General features: G+C 35.6%; 1 protein-coding gene across 1 annotated transcript in view; it reads right to left on the bottom strand.

Annotated features, from left to right (window-relative positions):
- The window catches only part of stk26 (serine/threonine protein kinase 26), a 39,674-nt gene that overhangs the window by 4,454 nt on the left and 17,720 nt on the right, over nt 1-17,500 (bottom strand). The window contains exons 2-9 of the mRNA XM_057360582.1: nt 10,837-11,067; nt 10,154-10,210; nt 9,670-9,778; nt 8,664-8,821; nt 8,141-8,326; nt 7,913-8,058; nt 7,094-7,184; nt 6,941-7,003 (exon numbers count right to left, since the gene is read on the bottom strand). Coding sequence (XP_057216565.1) covers nt 6,941-7,003; nt 7,094-7,184; nt 7,913-8,058; nt 8,141-8,326; nt 8,664-8,821; nt 9,670-9,778; nt 10,154-10,210; nt 10,837-11,067 — 1,041 coding nt within the window. The remainder of the gene's footprint in view (nt 1-6,940; nt 7,004-7,093; nt 7,185-7,912; nt 8,059-8,140; nt 8,327-8,663; nt 8,822-9,669; nt 9,779-10,153; nt 10,211-10,836; nt 11,068-17,500) is intronic.

Below are 17,500 nucleotides of genomic sequence, written 5' to 3'. Positions count from 1 at the left end.
ATACATATATACACATATATACATACATATATACACATATATACATACATATACAACATATATACATACATATATACACATATATACATACATATATACACATATATACACACATATATACACATATATACTATACATATATACTACATATATACATACATATACACATACATATATACATACATATATACACATATATACATACATATATAACATATATACATACATATATACACACATATATACACACATATACATAATATATACACACATATACACATACATATATACACACATATACACATACATATACACATACATATATACACATATATAACATATATACACATACATATATACACATATACACACATATATAACACATATATACACATATATAATACATATATACACAATATACATATATACACACATATATACATATATACACAATATACATACATATATACACAATATATACATATACACACATATATACATAATATATAACATATATATAATAATATACAATATATACATATATATACACATATATATATATACATATATATATATACATATACATACATATATAAATAAGTTAAAATAATATAAATTAATATATAATAATAGATAATATACATATAATATTAATATATAATATATATATATATATGTATATATAAATTATCATACATTTTTCCCTGATTAACACAAGACACCCACTAAAATGTCATGCAGTGTAACAATCTTGTCAGGCATATTTACAACAAAAATCAATTTATAACATTAAAAGACTAATTACTTTCACCCCAAATGCTAATTAGTTGTCATTTTACTTTTGTTTTTAAATTTGCCACTATCCTATAGGTTTTGCCCATTTGTCAATAAGAATTTTTTACTCATTTAAAGCCCAATAAAATGTAATATGCTCAATTATTCTTTAATAATTTAATATGTACAAGTCAGAATAAGCATGTGGTTTGAGAATTTGTACATAAATATTGTGTTACACTGAATGACAAAATAACATTATTTCAACCAAATTTTGACAATTTATTATCCAAAAACAGACATTTTACTTTCATTTAATGTGCTTTCTATGGACATAAAATCACTTTAGTAAATTTCTTTTGATGGGGACATTTTAACGTCTTTGACCCATATATTAGGGGTGTTAGGAGACACTTATCTCACGAGACGAGATTTTTTGACTTTTTTAAAGAAATCCGTGATGAAATATATAGGGGAAAATAGTCTTTTATTCACCTTTAAAACACAAAATGCAAAAAAAGTAGGCATTTTAAAATCAACTTTTACTTTATGAAACAAATTAAACTTCTATTTTAAGGAATTATATTATGCAGTAATAAACAATATGTAAACACTACAACATGTTTCGTCACAAACTTAACTGAGAGGCAAGTAATTGCACAAAAACTATGCTTTCTGTTTTCTTAACAGGCGCAGCTTTTAGTAAAGAGCTGTGGTTGTTTTCTATATATAAAATCCAGCATGTTATACGATTAAATTGGGTGTGTAAGGGGAAAGCGATCATGTCACACTGTCAATCCTCCTTCCTCCACTGACTGAATTTTCATAAGGCCATGTAGCCACTGACATTTCATTATAGCCTGCAGAGGAACAGGTAAAAACTACATAAACACACTATTATATCCTTACATTGCACATATGTAAGATAAAGACTATCAGTTTTTGAAGAGGTTTGCATGTGAATATTTTTAAAATAACGTTATTTGAACTTGCAATTGTATACTTGTACAGCTGCTGTTCAGCCGTGCAGTGCGCACTCCCGCTGCTCGCACCGCAAACCACCGTACATACTAGTGCTTATCTTTCACACTAGTGCTCATGCGTGCGGCGCTGCAAAAGATGCGAGACGCGCACGAACGTTAAAACCCGTCCGTCTAGCGCGTGTTTACATAGAAAAACTGTTGGAAAGTAGCACCGCGGGATGGAAAATCACGTGGTCTATGAATCGCCAGGGCAGTCAATGTAACTCACAGCACGCACGTACAGTAGTACTATGTGCAGGTCACACCACAACAAAATGCCCTCACACAAATGCTCCCAAATATATTTTGAGGTCGCACAGGTTAAATTTAGGGAGCATATGCTACTAAAATGGTGGCAATTCGAGCCCTGCACTCCATCATGCCAAAAACGTGAGGATATTGTGTCGTGCCACAAGATCTTGTCACACCCCTAATATATACAGTATATATATATATATATATATATATATATAAAACAAATGCAAGCCTACCGTTTGAGAAACGTAATAATGGTAATAACGTCATAATGGTAACCATTAGAATTTCTGTGATGGTTTCTACTGGGTTTCTATTTTTTTTAGCAATGATGCATTACTGCTATAGAAACACAAAAACAATCTCCAATTGTAATAGTTTCCATTAAAATACCATTATGAACTATTAGCTTTTCCATTAAAATTTAGGTATTTGACTGATTAATATGCAAATTTGTCCTATGGTGTGACAGCAAAAATGTAGGAAAAAACAATGAAGAACAATCTTATCAAATCTTATACTGTTTTATATTATAAACATAAATATTAATAATATAAAATAATGTAATATCAACAGCTTGTTTTCAAAATTTTGCTGTCACATGATTTATTCGTCAACTACCCAATTATTGTTCAACATGTCCTTAATTTGTTGGCATTAATAAGTGTTTATAAAGTTTATAAATGGTTTCTAGAGAGCAAAGGTTTTGTCATCATGTATTATCAACATTCAGGTATGATTTCAGCTTAAAAAAAAGTTTTTTAATTCAAAAGCAGCTTATATTGTCAACGCGATCGCAAAAAGCTATTGGACTGAAGAGTCGCTTTCATCTCAAAATGGCAGAAACGCAGGTCTGCTACTGGGCACGAGTGTTGCGATGGAACATACAATTGATTTTCGGCTCTTGGTATTCTATACTCTTTGCTGTGAGTCTTCGTCCCCTATTCTTCTTTTCGTTTGGCAGATGCCATTTGAGTTAGATGCATAGACTGTATACAGAGGTGGGTAGTAACGCGCTACATTTACTTTGTTACATTTACTTGAGTAACATTTTGGAAAATATGTACTTTTTAAGTTAAATTAAAAGTGTGTACTTTTACTCTTACTTGAGTAAATTTCTAATAGAAAATCTGTACTTTTACTTCGTTACATAACTTACATTGCGTGACGTTCCTTCGTTCCTTCATTTTAAAATATGCTTTTCAAGGTCGTCGTCTCTTTTTACGGGCATTCCCGAGTGATCGATTCTTTTGAGTCGATTCTTTTGAAAGCATTAATTGAACAATGGGCAAAACCATTTGAATAGGCTAATGAATCAGTTCAAATGATTTGTTCAGTTCGCAGCACGATCCGAATCATCTGAAGCAGGATTACTCACTCCTCGTAGCGCGAAACTTAAGAACACGCAGAACACAAAGAGTGTTGGATGAAGTGGATATGAATCTATATCTATATCTATACAATCAAAACTGCAAATGTGTCATATTGTTTGCCAGCCATGATAAACGCCGGCCATATGCGCGCACCCGCGCGACCTTTTCGTCAGACACAGCAACATGCGCGTTACCTGTCAGACACAGAGACGTGGGCCTGCAGAAATATACATTTGAAGAACAGAAGGAAGAAAACTTGTTGATGGGCGTGTGGTTCACTGTTTACTGTTTGTTTACAAGTAAGAGCGTTTCACAACACACACGTGACACAGCACGAGAAAACATGAGCTTTGTTCAAAAATGTGTATTTCATTTAAGAGAGCACTGCAGATGTTCTAGAATCTAGATCATTTTAGGAAATGCTCTGGGTTTAGTTAATGCTTTAGTTTGACATGGTCTATTATTCTAAACAAGTTGTGTAAACTACATTGACATCAGGACTAGATGAAATTTACAGAAATGCTTGTATCTTCTGTGTTTGTCTATTCTTTAGTCTCTCTAGTATATTGCAAAGATATCTGCTTATGATAATTATGTAATGTGATAAAATGTAATATTAAAATATTGGCGTTAATATAAATTTTATGTAGTAGGCCTATATAATCAGATACAAAGTAACTAAGTAACTAGCTACTTGAGTAGTTTTTTCATTGCATACTTTTTTACTTTTACTCAAGTAATTTTTAAACTAGTGACTTTTACTTGAGTAACAATTTCTCTAGTTACTTGTACTTTTACTTGAGTAAAGATTTTGGCTACTCTACCCACCTCTGACTGTATAAAACACGGACGTAGTGTCTGTGACGTCACCCGTAGGTTTCTGAGTAGCTGTTTTGAAGCTTAAAGTGGGCGGAGTATGGGATTCCTTTTGTGCCAATAAGAATGAACGCAAACTTTTAAAAAATGAACAAAAATATACAATGAGAAAGAAAATAAACACTTTGATAATGAAAACAATAAACTCAATTGCAAGAAAGTGACATGATTTTCAAATAAACTGCTATTTTTCTTAACAATTTTCTTTGTTTCGTTTTTGCAAATAATAGTTTTGAATTCGCTGCTGGATTTTTCATTTGCGCTTTCCAAGTTTTCTTTTACTCTTCTCAATTTTTCGTTCGCCTTTCTGGCACAAATCTCAAGTGTAGGCAGGACTTAAGGCCGCTTTACACTGATTGGCTAGTGAGTTTTTGATTGACAGCTCCCTGACAAGGAAGTCGATACTGAAGACAGTACAAGTGCAACGAATCTTAGAGAACGATTTGCATGCTGTTATCTTTATTGTTTGTACTTAAAACTACTTTCTTATTTAGTTAGTATATTAGTAATTGGTATTTGAAGTTGGTAAGTCATGCGCGGTGTGGATCCAAGCGTCTTCCTCATCATCGTCCTACTCACCCTCAAGTAAATTAATGTGATTCAGATAATAAAGGAAATCGCTAAAAGTTTTATTCCTGTACAGTAGCAATTCTGTCTTTACTTAGCTCGTTCATTGAGTGCTTTATACTTTCTGTCAGGTATTATTTTATGGACTGTAAGATTATTTTCTTAAAAAGGAACGAACAACTTGCATTATAACATCCAATAAAGACATGTTACAGATTATTGGGTTGTGAGAAATTAACGTGCTAAATGAAAACATTGCTGCATAGTTACTGTACAGAGATTAAAACTTTTAGCGATTTTATTATCTCGGTTACATAAATGTACCTGAGGGTGACTTGTGTCCAGCTGAGGAGGAGGATGACGATGTCGCTCTTGCATACAGTTTCCTTTTAAAGAATTAAGTCCACTTATAAGTCAAGTACTGTATCTTTCTTTTTAAACTCATGGTGAATGTACAGTATTATATCCCTTTCTTTACATTCACAGAAAGTACACCTCATGAAACAGTACCAATACATTCAAATGACATTTATGTTTTTTAAACGCTACAACAAAACACATTCATAAGGTGACACAATTAGAGGCCTTTAGAATGTTTTATTCATTTAGTCTGCCTCTTGCAAACAACAATTTCATTATGTATTTACACACCTACATAAAACAGGTTAAGGAAAAGCAGAAGAGAGACTTCTTTAACTATAAACAAACATTTAAAGATAGAAACAATACATAAAATGCCACCACGATTATAATGTATAAATTAGAAATATGAACTTGAAGCATAACACTTTATGTCCTCAAAACTCACTAGGCATCTCGTTTTCCTGATATCATTGTAATTATAAATTATAGACTGCTGTCTTGACGGCCTCTAAACCCATGTAGTTGTAAAACCTGCATGTGAATTTGGCTAACGTTATCCTGTCTTTACTCGACGTTGGCTTGTTGTTACGGTGTGATAGAGCCTGGAAGCGTGTCCTACTTTTAAGTGCATGAAAGTTGGCAACCCTGCTAATATACTAACAAAATAAGAAAGTAATTTATGTACAAACACTAAAACAATACTACACAGAAAACCGCAAGCAGATTGCTCTCTAATCCGCTGCACTGTCTTCAGTTTCGACTTCCTGGTCAGGGAGCTGTCAATCCAAATCTCACTAACCAATGAGAGTAAAGTGGCCATAAGTCCCGCCCACACGTGAGATTTGTGCCAGAAAGGTGAACGAAAAATTGAGAAGCGTAAACGAAAACTCGGAAAGCGCAAATGAAAAATATAGCAGCGAATTCAAAACTATTATTTGCAAAAACGAAACTTAGAAAATTGTTAAGAAAAATAGTAGTTTATTTGAAAATCATGTCACATTCTTGCAATTGAGTTTATTGTTTTCATTATCAAAGTGTTTTTTTTCTTTCTCATTGTATATTTTTGTTCGTTTTTTAAAAGTTTGCGTTCATTTTTATTGGCACAAAAGGAATCCCATAGCGGAGCCGGTCGTTGCCATTTTAGCAGCGCACTCCCCGATAATCAAAAATGGGCAAAGCGGCGGGACGTGGTTGGAGCTGACGCACCTAATTTATAGGATTTTAAGGCTAAATATAAGTTAAACGGGTGAGTTATAAAAAAAATCACCCTCCTCACAGTTGTCATTAAGGGTAAAATAAGCTATATAGACCAAAATCCTTTTTTGTACCAGGCTGTAAACATGTTTTTTTCTGCTGTAAAATTGCCCATTTTAAAATGGGGCTCAATGAGATTCTGCTCTCTTTTGGAGCCAGTCAATGAACTGCAGTTTAAGTCACTTCTGTGTTGGCTTCACGAGAGAGATCAGAAGGTTGCCACTTGTTTAGATGTTACATGTTCTATACAAAGCCACCTGCTTTACCGGAAGTAAACTTAATCATTTAAATGAGTATGTGGTGGTGCCTCATCCCACATAAAGCACATATCAATACAACCTCAGAGCATCAGATTCTAGGTCTGATTTTATAGCTTTAACATCGACACTAAAAACATTTTAAAAGGTATTCTCACTTCTGAGCTGCAATACTTTAACTGGAAAAACCAATCTCTACCTCAGAGAAGACAGGAGCCATCACTGTGGTTAAACTGGCAGATTTCTTCTGAACCTCTTCTTTCTGAAAAAAGATTGAGATCCATAAGAACTGGTTATCCATGTTCAATCTGTCAATTAAAAATTTCTAAATCATCCTCCATTCAGAACTCACCATTCCATTCACATGCTTCTCGGTCTTCTTCTTACGAACGGTGGTGAAAGACCATTCAGGAGATAAGTCATTGTCCCTACCGCTGGACTCCCTGTCATACAAATACATGGCAACAACTTGATCAAACTGCAGTCAGTTGGGTTTCTTAGTGTGTGAGGTCAAAATTGTATATGGTGGCATAATAGCAGTCATTGGCATCTGTGGTTGAACTACTTGTTTAGCTATACGATTAAGTTTGGTGAAGAAAACACCATGTCATGTCTAAATTAGATAATACTCTGTGAGGAGTTATTGCCAGTAGTTTGGGCAGTTAGGGTTTTATCATGTTACAAGATTTACAAGCAACAAAATTGCAGGTCATTTTTAGCCAATTCACAGGACTTCTCGGAAACATAAAACATTTTGTTGATATAATGCAGGACATAAAAAGGTTTTCAAGAGTGTGGTAAAAGTAGCTTTATCATTAAATACTGACAGTTATTTGTTAAACATTAACTGTTTGATGTTCGTATGTTTAAAAAGCAGAGCAAAGTCAAGAGCTCAATACTGACAACACTTCATACTGATATGCCCATTTTTTTGCTATAAATTGTTGCTATAATAATTTATATTATACTAAATTAATTACATAATTTTTTTATGTCGATATGAATCTTGAAAAGACCGGCACCATTTACTGCCATTGTAATGACAAGAACTAGAATCACAATTTCACATTTTCTTAATATCATGCACGAGGGTGAGCACACTATGCGAGAATTTTCTTTAAGACGAATGATAAAATCAGCGTATGTGTATGTGTGTTCTCAGCATGCTCACGAGTCAGAGTCAGAGCTGGATTCTCCATCACTATGGCCCTCAGCTTTCCAGCGCTTTAACCTGTCGATAAGCTCAGTGAGGTAGGACGTCTTCTTGGAATGTTTAACAATGAACTTGTGCTTTAAGAGTTCCTTTGCTGTTGGCCTCTGAGAAAGGTAGATAATATAACATCTCAAAATCTTTAGTTTGAGCTTTATTAAAAAAAAACAAGAGTTTATCTGTACTTACAAATGTAGGGTCCTTGTTAAGACAGGAGTCCACAAACTCTTTGAAGGTCTTTGAGAAGTCTCCATTGAGGGTGGGTGGTGTGTTCTTTGGGATATGGAAGAGAACTTTCATGGGGTGCATGTCCGAGTTGGGGGGTTCACCCTTGGCTAGCTCAATGGCAGTGATCCCAAGAGACCAAATGTCAGCCTGAAAGCATAATAAACAGTCTCACATGACAAAAACATGCTGAGTGCACAATGAACAGTACTAGAATACAGAGTCATTTTAACAGTTTCTGTAACAGAAGCTAGGTCTCAAACATTAAACACGTTTTGGCCTGAATAACCTGCAAAATAGGTTTTACCACATATCTATCAAGTCCAAATAAGAAGATTTTAGGATAATATCAAAAATATGTTAAAACATTTTAAAACAATGGACATTTGGGAGTAATTCTAGTTATGTGAACATTAAGCCTCAGTTGAGATGCAGGCTGGCGTGGTGACGTGGCTCAGACAGTGAGTGAGTAGATTTACTGACTTACTTTTGAGTCATAGGCAGACTGTTGGATGACCTCTGGGGCCATCCAGAACGGTGTACCCACAAACGTCTCCCTTTTGATCTGCGTGTCTGTCAGCTGCCCCGCCACACCGAAGTCTGCCAACTTCACCTCGCCGGACTCTGACAACAGCACGTTGGCGGCTATAATAATGCAAAAGTGTGTGAGACAAGCAGGACTTGTAGAGCAAAACACTAAACTGACTTCAGAACAAAATCTCTGCTTACTTTACAGCGTATACTAAAGTTATCACGATAGATAAGTACTTCCCACTGAATAGTACAGACCTAAGTACCAAGCTTTTTTAAATCTCCTATCCAGGACTAAAAACTGCAACTGGCCGTAGAGGTGTAAAGCTACATAAAAAGCTACATGCTATATCGTTGCTATAACCTATTCGATTTTGTCTTTGTTACAGATGACCCCATAATCTTGTCGGTCTGTCTTTCTAAGAGGCCTGTGTAACCTACAAACTATAGCCAGAAACCTTCTAATGTTTAAAAATACATTAAACCTTTAAGCAAGACTTTTAAACAAGATTATTCTATGTTTCAAACTTTAAAAGGAAATGTAGATTAAATAAATAAATTAAATGATTAAATATTTGCTAACCTAAAAGCTAGTTCTTCTAGTTCTTATGTCTTCTAACCTGTAAACACTGGTATTTTATTTAGAAGTCCATTCTATAGAAACATAATTAAAAGTAATGACAAAATCCAAAACTGTGTAATAAAAACTCACTTTAAAAACATTACATTTACTTGTATTCTTGCACTATTTTTTCATGGTAAAATAAAATGCTAAAAAAACAGGATAAAATTTAAAGACAGACAACCAATCAGTGTAGCTTTTTGTAGACAACCCACCTCTCCCTTCCCAGGTTAAACAAGTGGAAAAACAAACGGCAGTGGAAAAACAAAAGAGTCACACCCGCTCATCCCGTGCAGACACAAATATTCCTCACACAGAGGCAAATACACGGCGCACACACCTTTTATGTCCCTGTGGATTTTCTTCTCAGAATGCAGGTAGTCCAGACCTTTCAGTATCTCTTTCAGCATAGTGGCTATCTGGCATTCATCAAAGGGTCCGGCTCGTAGCTACACACAAATATATCATTTCCAGGTCACCAAAATGTTTTACATGTATCATTTTCAAATCCTTCAAAAGTCACATGGGCAATATTTAAGTCAGCATTCACTAATTTTATGAATACACAGCGGCTGTATGGTTTCAAAGGACCTGCACTATATAGCACATACGGTGCCGGTACCACTTTCATGGTGCTTTTGTCATTTTGGAACTTGATCAACTTTGTTGAAAAAACGTAGCAGTCTAAAAATTCACCTTTGCATGACCGAAGCCACACAGGTTTAACACAACATGAGATTGAGTAAACTATGACAAAAACTATTTTAGGGATATAATATACATTGTCATCTGAAGCTGTGGAGATTCAAAGTCTAAGTACGTACCAGGTCCAGAGCTGAACCCCCTCCCAGATATTCCATTATAATCCATAGTTTACTGCCCTGAAGAAGAACAACAACAGAAAATGATCTATTCAGGGCTATTTCAAGCTTTGCACATACAACACATACCCAAATTAAGTTGAAAAAGAAAATGTAATTACTAAGCTCAAAATGTTTCTGAGAAATTGCAATACAAGAATAACAGGTGTATATAGAGACGATACATATGCAGAAACGCACGAGTCGATTAGGTACTCCGTGCCATGCCTGTTACATAACCCTTTCAGGTTGTACATGTAATGCATGACATCTATATAAGCCACTGAATATTTTCTTGACTTTATAAAACAGTATTGTTCACTGTACAGAGACCATTCAGATAGTCCCTCAGTTTTCAACGTGAATAAATTAATTCTAATAAACACTGACCAGCGAAACACAGACACAATGAAAAAGAGGCTAGACAAAATCTAGGAGCATACGTTCTATATGGCAGCCTTCCAGAAATACAGGTATTGTGACATAGCGCGGGTAGCAAGGGTTTGGCTGCGAGTCATCACAATGGAATTAACCCTTCACAAGGAAGAAAGCTCTATTTCGATTTTAAGATTAAACTCAGCACTCCTTTGTATTCATTACCATTCGAAGGCAACAATGTGTACTGTGAAACGAATGTCAATCTGTACCTTTAGGTATGAGCCGTAGTATTTGGTAACATGTGGACTGTCGCACTGGCTGAGAACCGTGATTTCCTGTTGGATGTCTTCGATTTCATCCTCTGCTTCCTCTAGATCGATGGTCTTGATGGCCACTACGTTCTGAGTGCGGCGGTCAATACCTTTGAACACTTCGCCAAATGACCCCTTCCCGATGCGCTCTAGTTTAGTGAACAACTCCTCAGGGTCCACTCGAGTGCTCTGAAATTCAAATTCATTGTTATGTAGGTATAAACAACGATGACTGATTAACTAAATCTGTATGTTAAGTGCCAAAAGAGGAATAATAATGTAATATGAGATGCAAATGTACTAAAATACTCAAATGGTTTGAGATAGCTGAACAACCATATAAAGCTGACCTGGTCAAAGATTTTCCAAGTCTACTGATAGTCGCTCATTAAAGCAATTAGTCAACTAATTGTAAATGTATTATATGATTTAGATTTACTTTAATATATAACATGGAGGAGAGCATTAGATAATGATTTAAGTTTCAGGGATGTGAAAGAAAAACACTGCTAACTTTGTTCTACAATGCAGAGAAATTTTAAACCCTAATAATAAGCCTTATTAATATTAATTAAGTGCACACATACATAGAACTGACATGACACCGGCAAAAGTAATGGTTATGAGTGTGCTGGAAAAAACAGCAAGTCTGTTCTAAAATCAGAACGCAAAACAACAAAAGTACCTTTAATATAAATAAGAGTTTTCTTAAAAAGCAACACTGTAAAAATTTTTTTAATGTAGGATATATAAACATTGTAAAGATACAAACAGCTAATTGAAACACTAGGGAAATATCAGTCTGACATTCCTAACATTGAATGAAACCTCTGAGGTCAGAAGGCAAATAAAAATATACAAAATAATACAAAACTGTACCACAAACAATACAGACCAGGGTTTCTCAAACAGGGTTCGTGAACCAGGGAATTGCAAGGAGTTCGTAAGTTTGCACTGTGTGTCTTCCCAGTGTGTATACAAGTTGTTCCCATTACTTTGAAAAATGTTTTTTTTTAAGTTTAATAATAACAACAGTTATACAAAATACTACTGAAAAACTTTAAAGGGTTTATATGACACGGCTAAAATGAATATTATCGTTTGTTTTAGATGTAATGCGATGTCTATACACGATTTAAGGTTAAAAAATGCTGTATTTTCCACATAACGTGCTTGTTTGTATCTCCTCTTCGCCCCACCTCTCTGAAACGCACAGATTTTTAACAAAGCTCATCGCTCTGAAAAGCGAGGTGTGCTATGATTGGCCAGTTAACCAGTGTGTAGTGATTGGTCGAATACTGCAAGCGTGTGATGGAAATGTAACGCCTCTTACCATATTTGGAACATCACGTTCCAAAGCAATTGTACTGACAGTACTGACTTGCGTATACATTTGAGCGGTCTAGGTCAAATCATACCACAAACTGACGTAGATTTGTGGGGGTGTGGTTTCACGAGGCGTTTCAGGCAGGTCTGGGTGAGCATTCGCTTTTAGATAGAATGCATCTTTTGTTCCGACACTTTCATTTTTGCAATTTTACGTGTCTACATGCATGGCAAATTATAACACACCAAAGACACAGAAAAACACATTAGCGCCATTTGACCCCTGTAATTAACATAAACATTTTTCATTTCATATTCGTTTTTCTATTTATTTATTTATTTGTTGAACAATGTGTGCCGTGATTACTCGTTTTGTTAATATAGGCAACTTAACTAACGTAAGTGCCTTATTTATTTTTTGCTTGATGTGTGCTGTGATTATTCGTTTTGTAAGGTCTGTGTTTAATATAAGCACATGTCATTGAACTTTATTATAGTTTGTGTGTTTTTATTAAACGAGTCATCTGATGAAAATCCTAAATTTTCTGTGTTTAAGTGCTATAATCGGGTCCCCGGTGCATCTAGCAACCCAGAAAACGTGAAAAACAAGATCCCGGTAAGTTTGTTTTGATGAGCCTTTCCCTGCAAGCATGTGAGAAATCGAGCAGTTCAGATTTCGCTCCTGTTGTGATGTAAAAGCAGGATCAAATTATTACCGCCTCTTAATCTACACAATTCCAACCACGGCGCATGTTGTTTTCACAAGCGACAGCGGTGTACGTAACGCCATGGCTAAAGTTCGTGGACAACATGCAACATGCAATGTAGTCGCTGCACAGAGTCCCAACCTCGGAAGAGACTAGGGCTGTGTATTGGCAAGTGCCACCCGATACGATGCATATCACGATAGATGGGTCACGATACAATATATTGCCATGTATTTCGAAACGATACACATTTGCAATATATTGCAATACTTTAAATAGAAAATGTAAAAAGTAGAGCTAGAAATACAACATGCTGTCCACCACCGGGGTTTTCTGTAAGGATAAGTGTAAAAACATCCCTTACCTCTGCAGAGTGGCCATCATGTGCGATGCATGGACCTTTAGATCAGAGGTTTGGGTTCTCAAACTGTGGATTGTGCCCCTCAAGTGGGTAGCACAGGGGAATAAGGTGGGTCACGCAAGTCACTTGGCTGTTGTGGTGCATTACAGTTAAAACAATGAACATGGGCAGTATAAAACCCCTGCTTCATCCGTGCTGTAAATGTGCTGGTGTCACATCCGTGAACGCACAATAAATGTCATTGTTATTTATTTTGAAAACCAAAGCACACCTACACATCAGCTCTGAGGGCTCCAAGCGTTCTTATATTTTTTGCCATGCTCGCTTCCACTTACTTTTGACCGTACGTATATGACATGATTTAAAATAAAAATATCGACAGTAGAGGTATCACTATCGGAAAAAATAAATATTGCGATAGTTACATGTATCGATATTTTTGCACAGCCCTAGAAGAGACAGGAGAGGTATATTTATCTCTGGGAATGCCCCTTCACAACCGAATAGAGTAAAGACAAATGCTCATTGTCTTGCCACGTCACTGTGCAAGCCTGAGGAGCTTTATTCCAACGTGGGACTGGAACAAGCAGATATCTTAGCTTCAAAGTTGTTCCTCAGCCCACGGAGGGAGTCAAGAACAACTGCAGGATGAGAGCAGCAAGCTGCACGATGTAGTGATAATGTTTATGAACAGTCTGAAATTGACGTACGATGTATAGAATAGCCATAGAAAATAGAATACGAATATGCCTTTATTGTCACTTTGTAGCGATGTACAATCGAAAGTTGAAAAAAGTCAACGTCCATTCTCAGTGTAGTCAGAACTAGTCAAATTCATCTGCATACAACAGTGCAAAGAATAAGAATAACAATACGCTAGATAACGCTTCACAAGTCTGTGAGTAGTCATGTACATTCTGTAAAGATATGAAATACGGTACTCAGGTATGGGCATGTCTAAATATATGTAAAAATATTGCACTATATATATATATATATATTTTGCCCATTTTGATATGATATATTGCACATTGTATGGTTTTACACAGAAGGTGTAATACAGAGTATATTTACTTACTTTAGTAAATTGAAGTAAATGTGCTAGTAAAATTATAAAAAATAGTACATATAATAAAAAAAATATTACGTGCTTAGAAAATAGTACTTAAATTTATGTAGACCTAAAACCAGAAAGGAAAAAAGAAATACGGTCTACCAGCCAAATAACCATAGTGATGTAAAGTAAATATGTTGAATTACATTATGATGTGCTCCTATGCACATGCTAAGTGCAGTAAGTGGTATGCTAAGGAACACACACGTTTTGTTATGTGGTACGGCTGCACAATTAATCGAAAAACTAATCGAGATTACGATTACAGGTCCAACGATTATGTAATCGTTAAAAGCAGCGATTACAACTGTCCATTCATGCTTATTTTCTGTGCATGTCAGCAGGTTTGTTGCTCTTTAGAAGCAGTAGCAAATCAGCAGCCTATCATGAATATGTAGGTGTGGCCTTAACAACAACCAGACTGTTTATTTTCTATGCGGTTGTGAGCGGATTCTCTAAATGCGTGTTGAAGGATGTTAGTTCACACTAAACGTGTGCTGATAAAAGAACATCGCATGACTTGTCATGTACTGGGCAGATGCAAGAATTAGTACCAAAACGAAAAGCATCATCTGTGGTATGGAATTATTTTGGATTTACTAGCAACGACGTCGAACAGAAAGTAATATTGTGCAAGCAAACGTTATGTCGAAAAACTGTTGCTGCACCACTGTCTAACACAACAAACCTGTACAATCACATGAAGTTCAATCACAGAGTGCAATAAGAAGAGTGCATTAAAGCGAAAGAGAAATCAAGTTCGAATCGATCTCGACCGTCGACACAGATATCTATTACCGAATCATTGCTTAGCTTTTCTCCATTTCCAGCCGGCTCTCGACGGCAAACTGAGATAACAGACGCGATTGCTTATTTCATAGCCAAAGACATGACCCCAATTAACACTGTTTGCATTGCAGGGTTTAAAAAGCGAATAAACACATTGGATAAGAGATATGTCATTCCCTCCCGCAACCACTTCTCTCAAGTTCAAAATGCCGGGAAGACGTTGAAATAGATCTGAAAAAAGTGGCGAATTACTCGACAACTACTGATTTATGGTCGAGTGGAACCATATTTGAGCCTATACTGTATCAGAAATAAAGTATTTCAGGATCACAGCTTTGTTTTTGGATGTTTATTTAAAGAGTATGGCATGCAGTTGTTAAATAAAAAGCATTAATAAAACAAAAAAATACAATTAAAATGTTAAGGGCTAATAATCGAAATAAATAATCGCAATTACAATTACAAGGGGAATAATCGACAATTATGATTTTTGTCATAATCGTGCAGCCCTATTATGTGGCATTTTCTGTTTGCTCAGAAGCATTTGTAAACTGCAGTTCTAAAGCTCAGCTGTAATAAAGAAACTTAAAATGTTTAACATCTTTTCACATCATGTGTTTTTTGCATCAAATTATAGAGTGTAGTATCAATAACAGTATTGATAAGTACCGGTATCGATAAGCAGTATCGATATCGATAAAATCTTAACGATACCCATCCCTAGCGGGAGGTGTAAATGTCCATCAGGGAGGGGATAGGGCAGCCAATGATCTTCTGTGCTGCCTTTACAACTCTCTATATATGTACCATATATATAGGAGGATAACCTTAGCATATGATAGCGAAGGGAGCTAAGTCAGTCATGGGCTAAACAGAACATTCAAAGCCAGTATTAAACTTACTCTATATTTATATGTTATTTGACAAATGGACACTTGGAGTTTAGCTGTATGAATGTTAATACATTATGTGCGTTAATATGTTCAGCTGAGGCAAGCTGTTTGTTTTGCTAATGAACAGGGGCGAACACTGCGGTTAGTTTCGTTTTAAACGTCCCAAATAATTCGTCCTTAGGCTGAAAAATCTGCCACAGCATACTAGTTATGCTCTCACATTGTGTGTGTAACGTTATAACTTGTTAACGACAAACGCTAAAATCCAGGTAATTCCACTGAGATCTGCAGGTGCGCATTCTGTGGATTTTAAGCAAGCATACACGCACAACGTGAGCGCATTAGGATGCTGTTTGCTGTGACGGATTTTTTAGTCTCCGGACGAATGATTTGAGACGTTTAAAACGAAACTAACCGCAGAGTAGTAAACATAATTTAGCTAAACCATTGCCATGGCAGTACTACACGTGTGTTGTGTTGACACGCCGGACGGAAGGGGGGTGGGGTGCGCTATAACTCATTATCATTTAAAGAGACATGCACCAAAACGGGTTGCTGTGAGCATAGCTGTTTTTGACGAGGCAAAAAGGGTTTTGTTTAAACAGTAGGGTTGCGCAGTAAACCGGTTCTGGAAATTTACCGGTACATATTAGATTTCAAACGGTTCAATACCAGAATTTTGCTTGTTTTCGGTACTTGAAACGCTGCTGTTCCAAAGTTCACCGCTATTCGGCAGTATGCCACAGAACTGACGCAGAACCGGCAACATAGAAGAACAAGATGAATCGCTCTACAAGCACTTTTGCGACCATTTAAACTGAGACACAGAGTGATTTATTACAAATTCGTCTCTTTCTACTTTTGCTGAGAGATCTTTAGATTGTTTTACAGTGAAACGTATATTCTACATGCTGCGATGAGTCTGTACATCCCCATTCAACGGCATACATACATCGCAAATATAACGTTAACTCTGTTCCAGACATCTCAGTTAGCCTACTAATCATCATGAAGTTCTCTTTCGCGTCTTGTATTTGTTCTTATACTGTCAAATACACACGCTGTTATGTCAAAAACACAAAAGGTTCACATAAGCACAGTCCGTTGTGTTTTAAATGTATATCCGCATCAAAAAAATAATTTGCCTTAAAGTGACAGTAACCTAATACATCTGTGTCACATATTAAAGAGAAAATGAAACTTTTGTAGCATTATTTTTAATTTTTTATAGCATATATCTTTTAGTCATTGCATATTTATTTTTTACAGTGAAGACTGTGCAGCGTTTTATTTTTATTGATCATTCATCTTGAATGCTACTATTAAATAGACCTACTTGAAACATTTAATTGTTGTTCAAAATTTAATTGTTCATATTTGTGGGATTATGATGATAGGTTTATATAACCAATGCATTTTTCAGTAATACAGC

The sequence above is a fragment of the Triplophysa rosa genome, linkage group LG19 (assembly GCF_024868665.1).
Source record: "Triplophysa rosa linkage group LG19, Trosa_1v2, whole genome shotgun sequence".
NCBI lineage: Eukaryota > Metazoa > Chordata > Actinopteri > Cypriniformes > Nemacheilidae > Triplophysa > Triplophysa rosa.
Note: the sequence above shows the minus strand (reverse complement) of the source record. Positions and strands in the feature narration are given on the sequence as shown.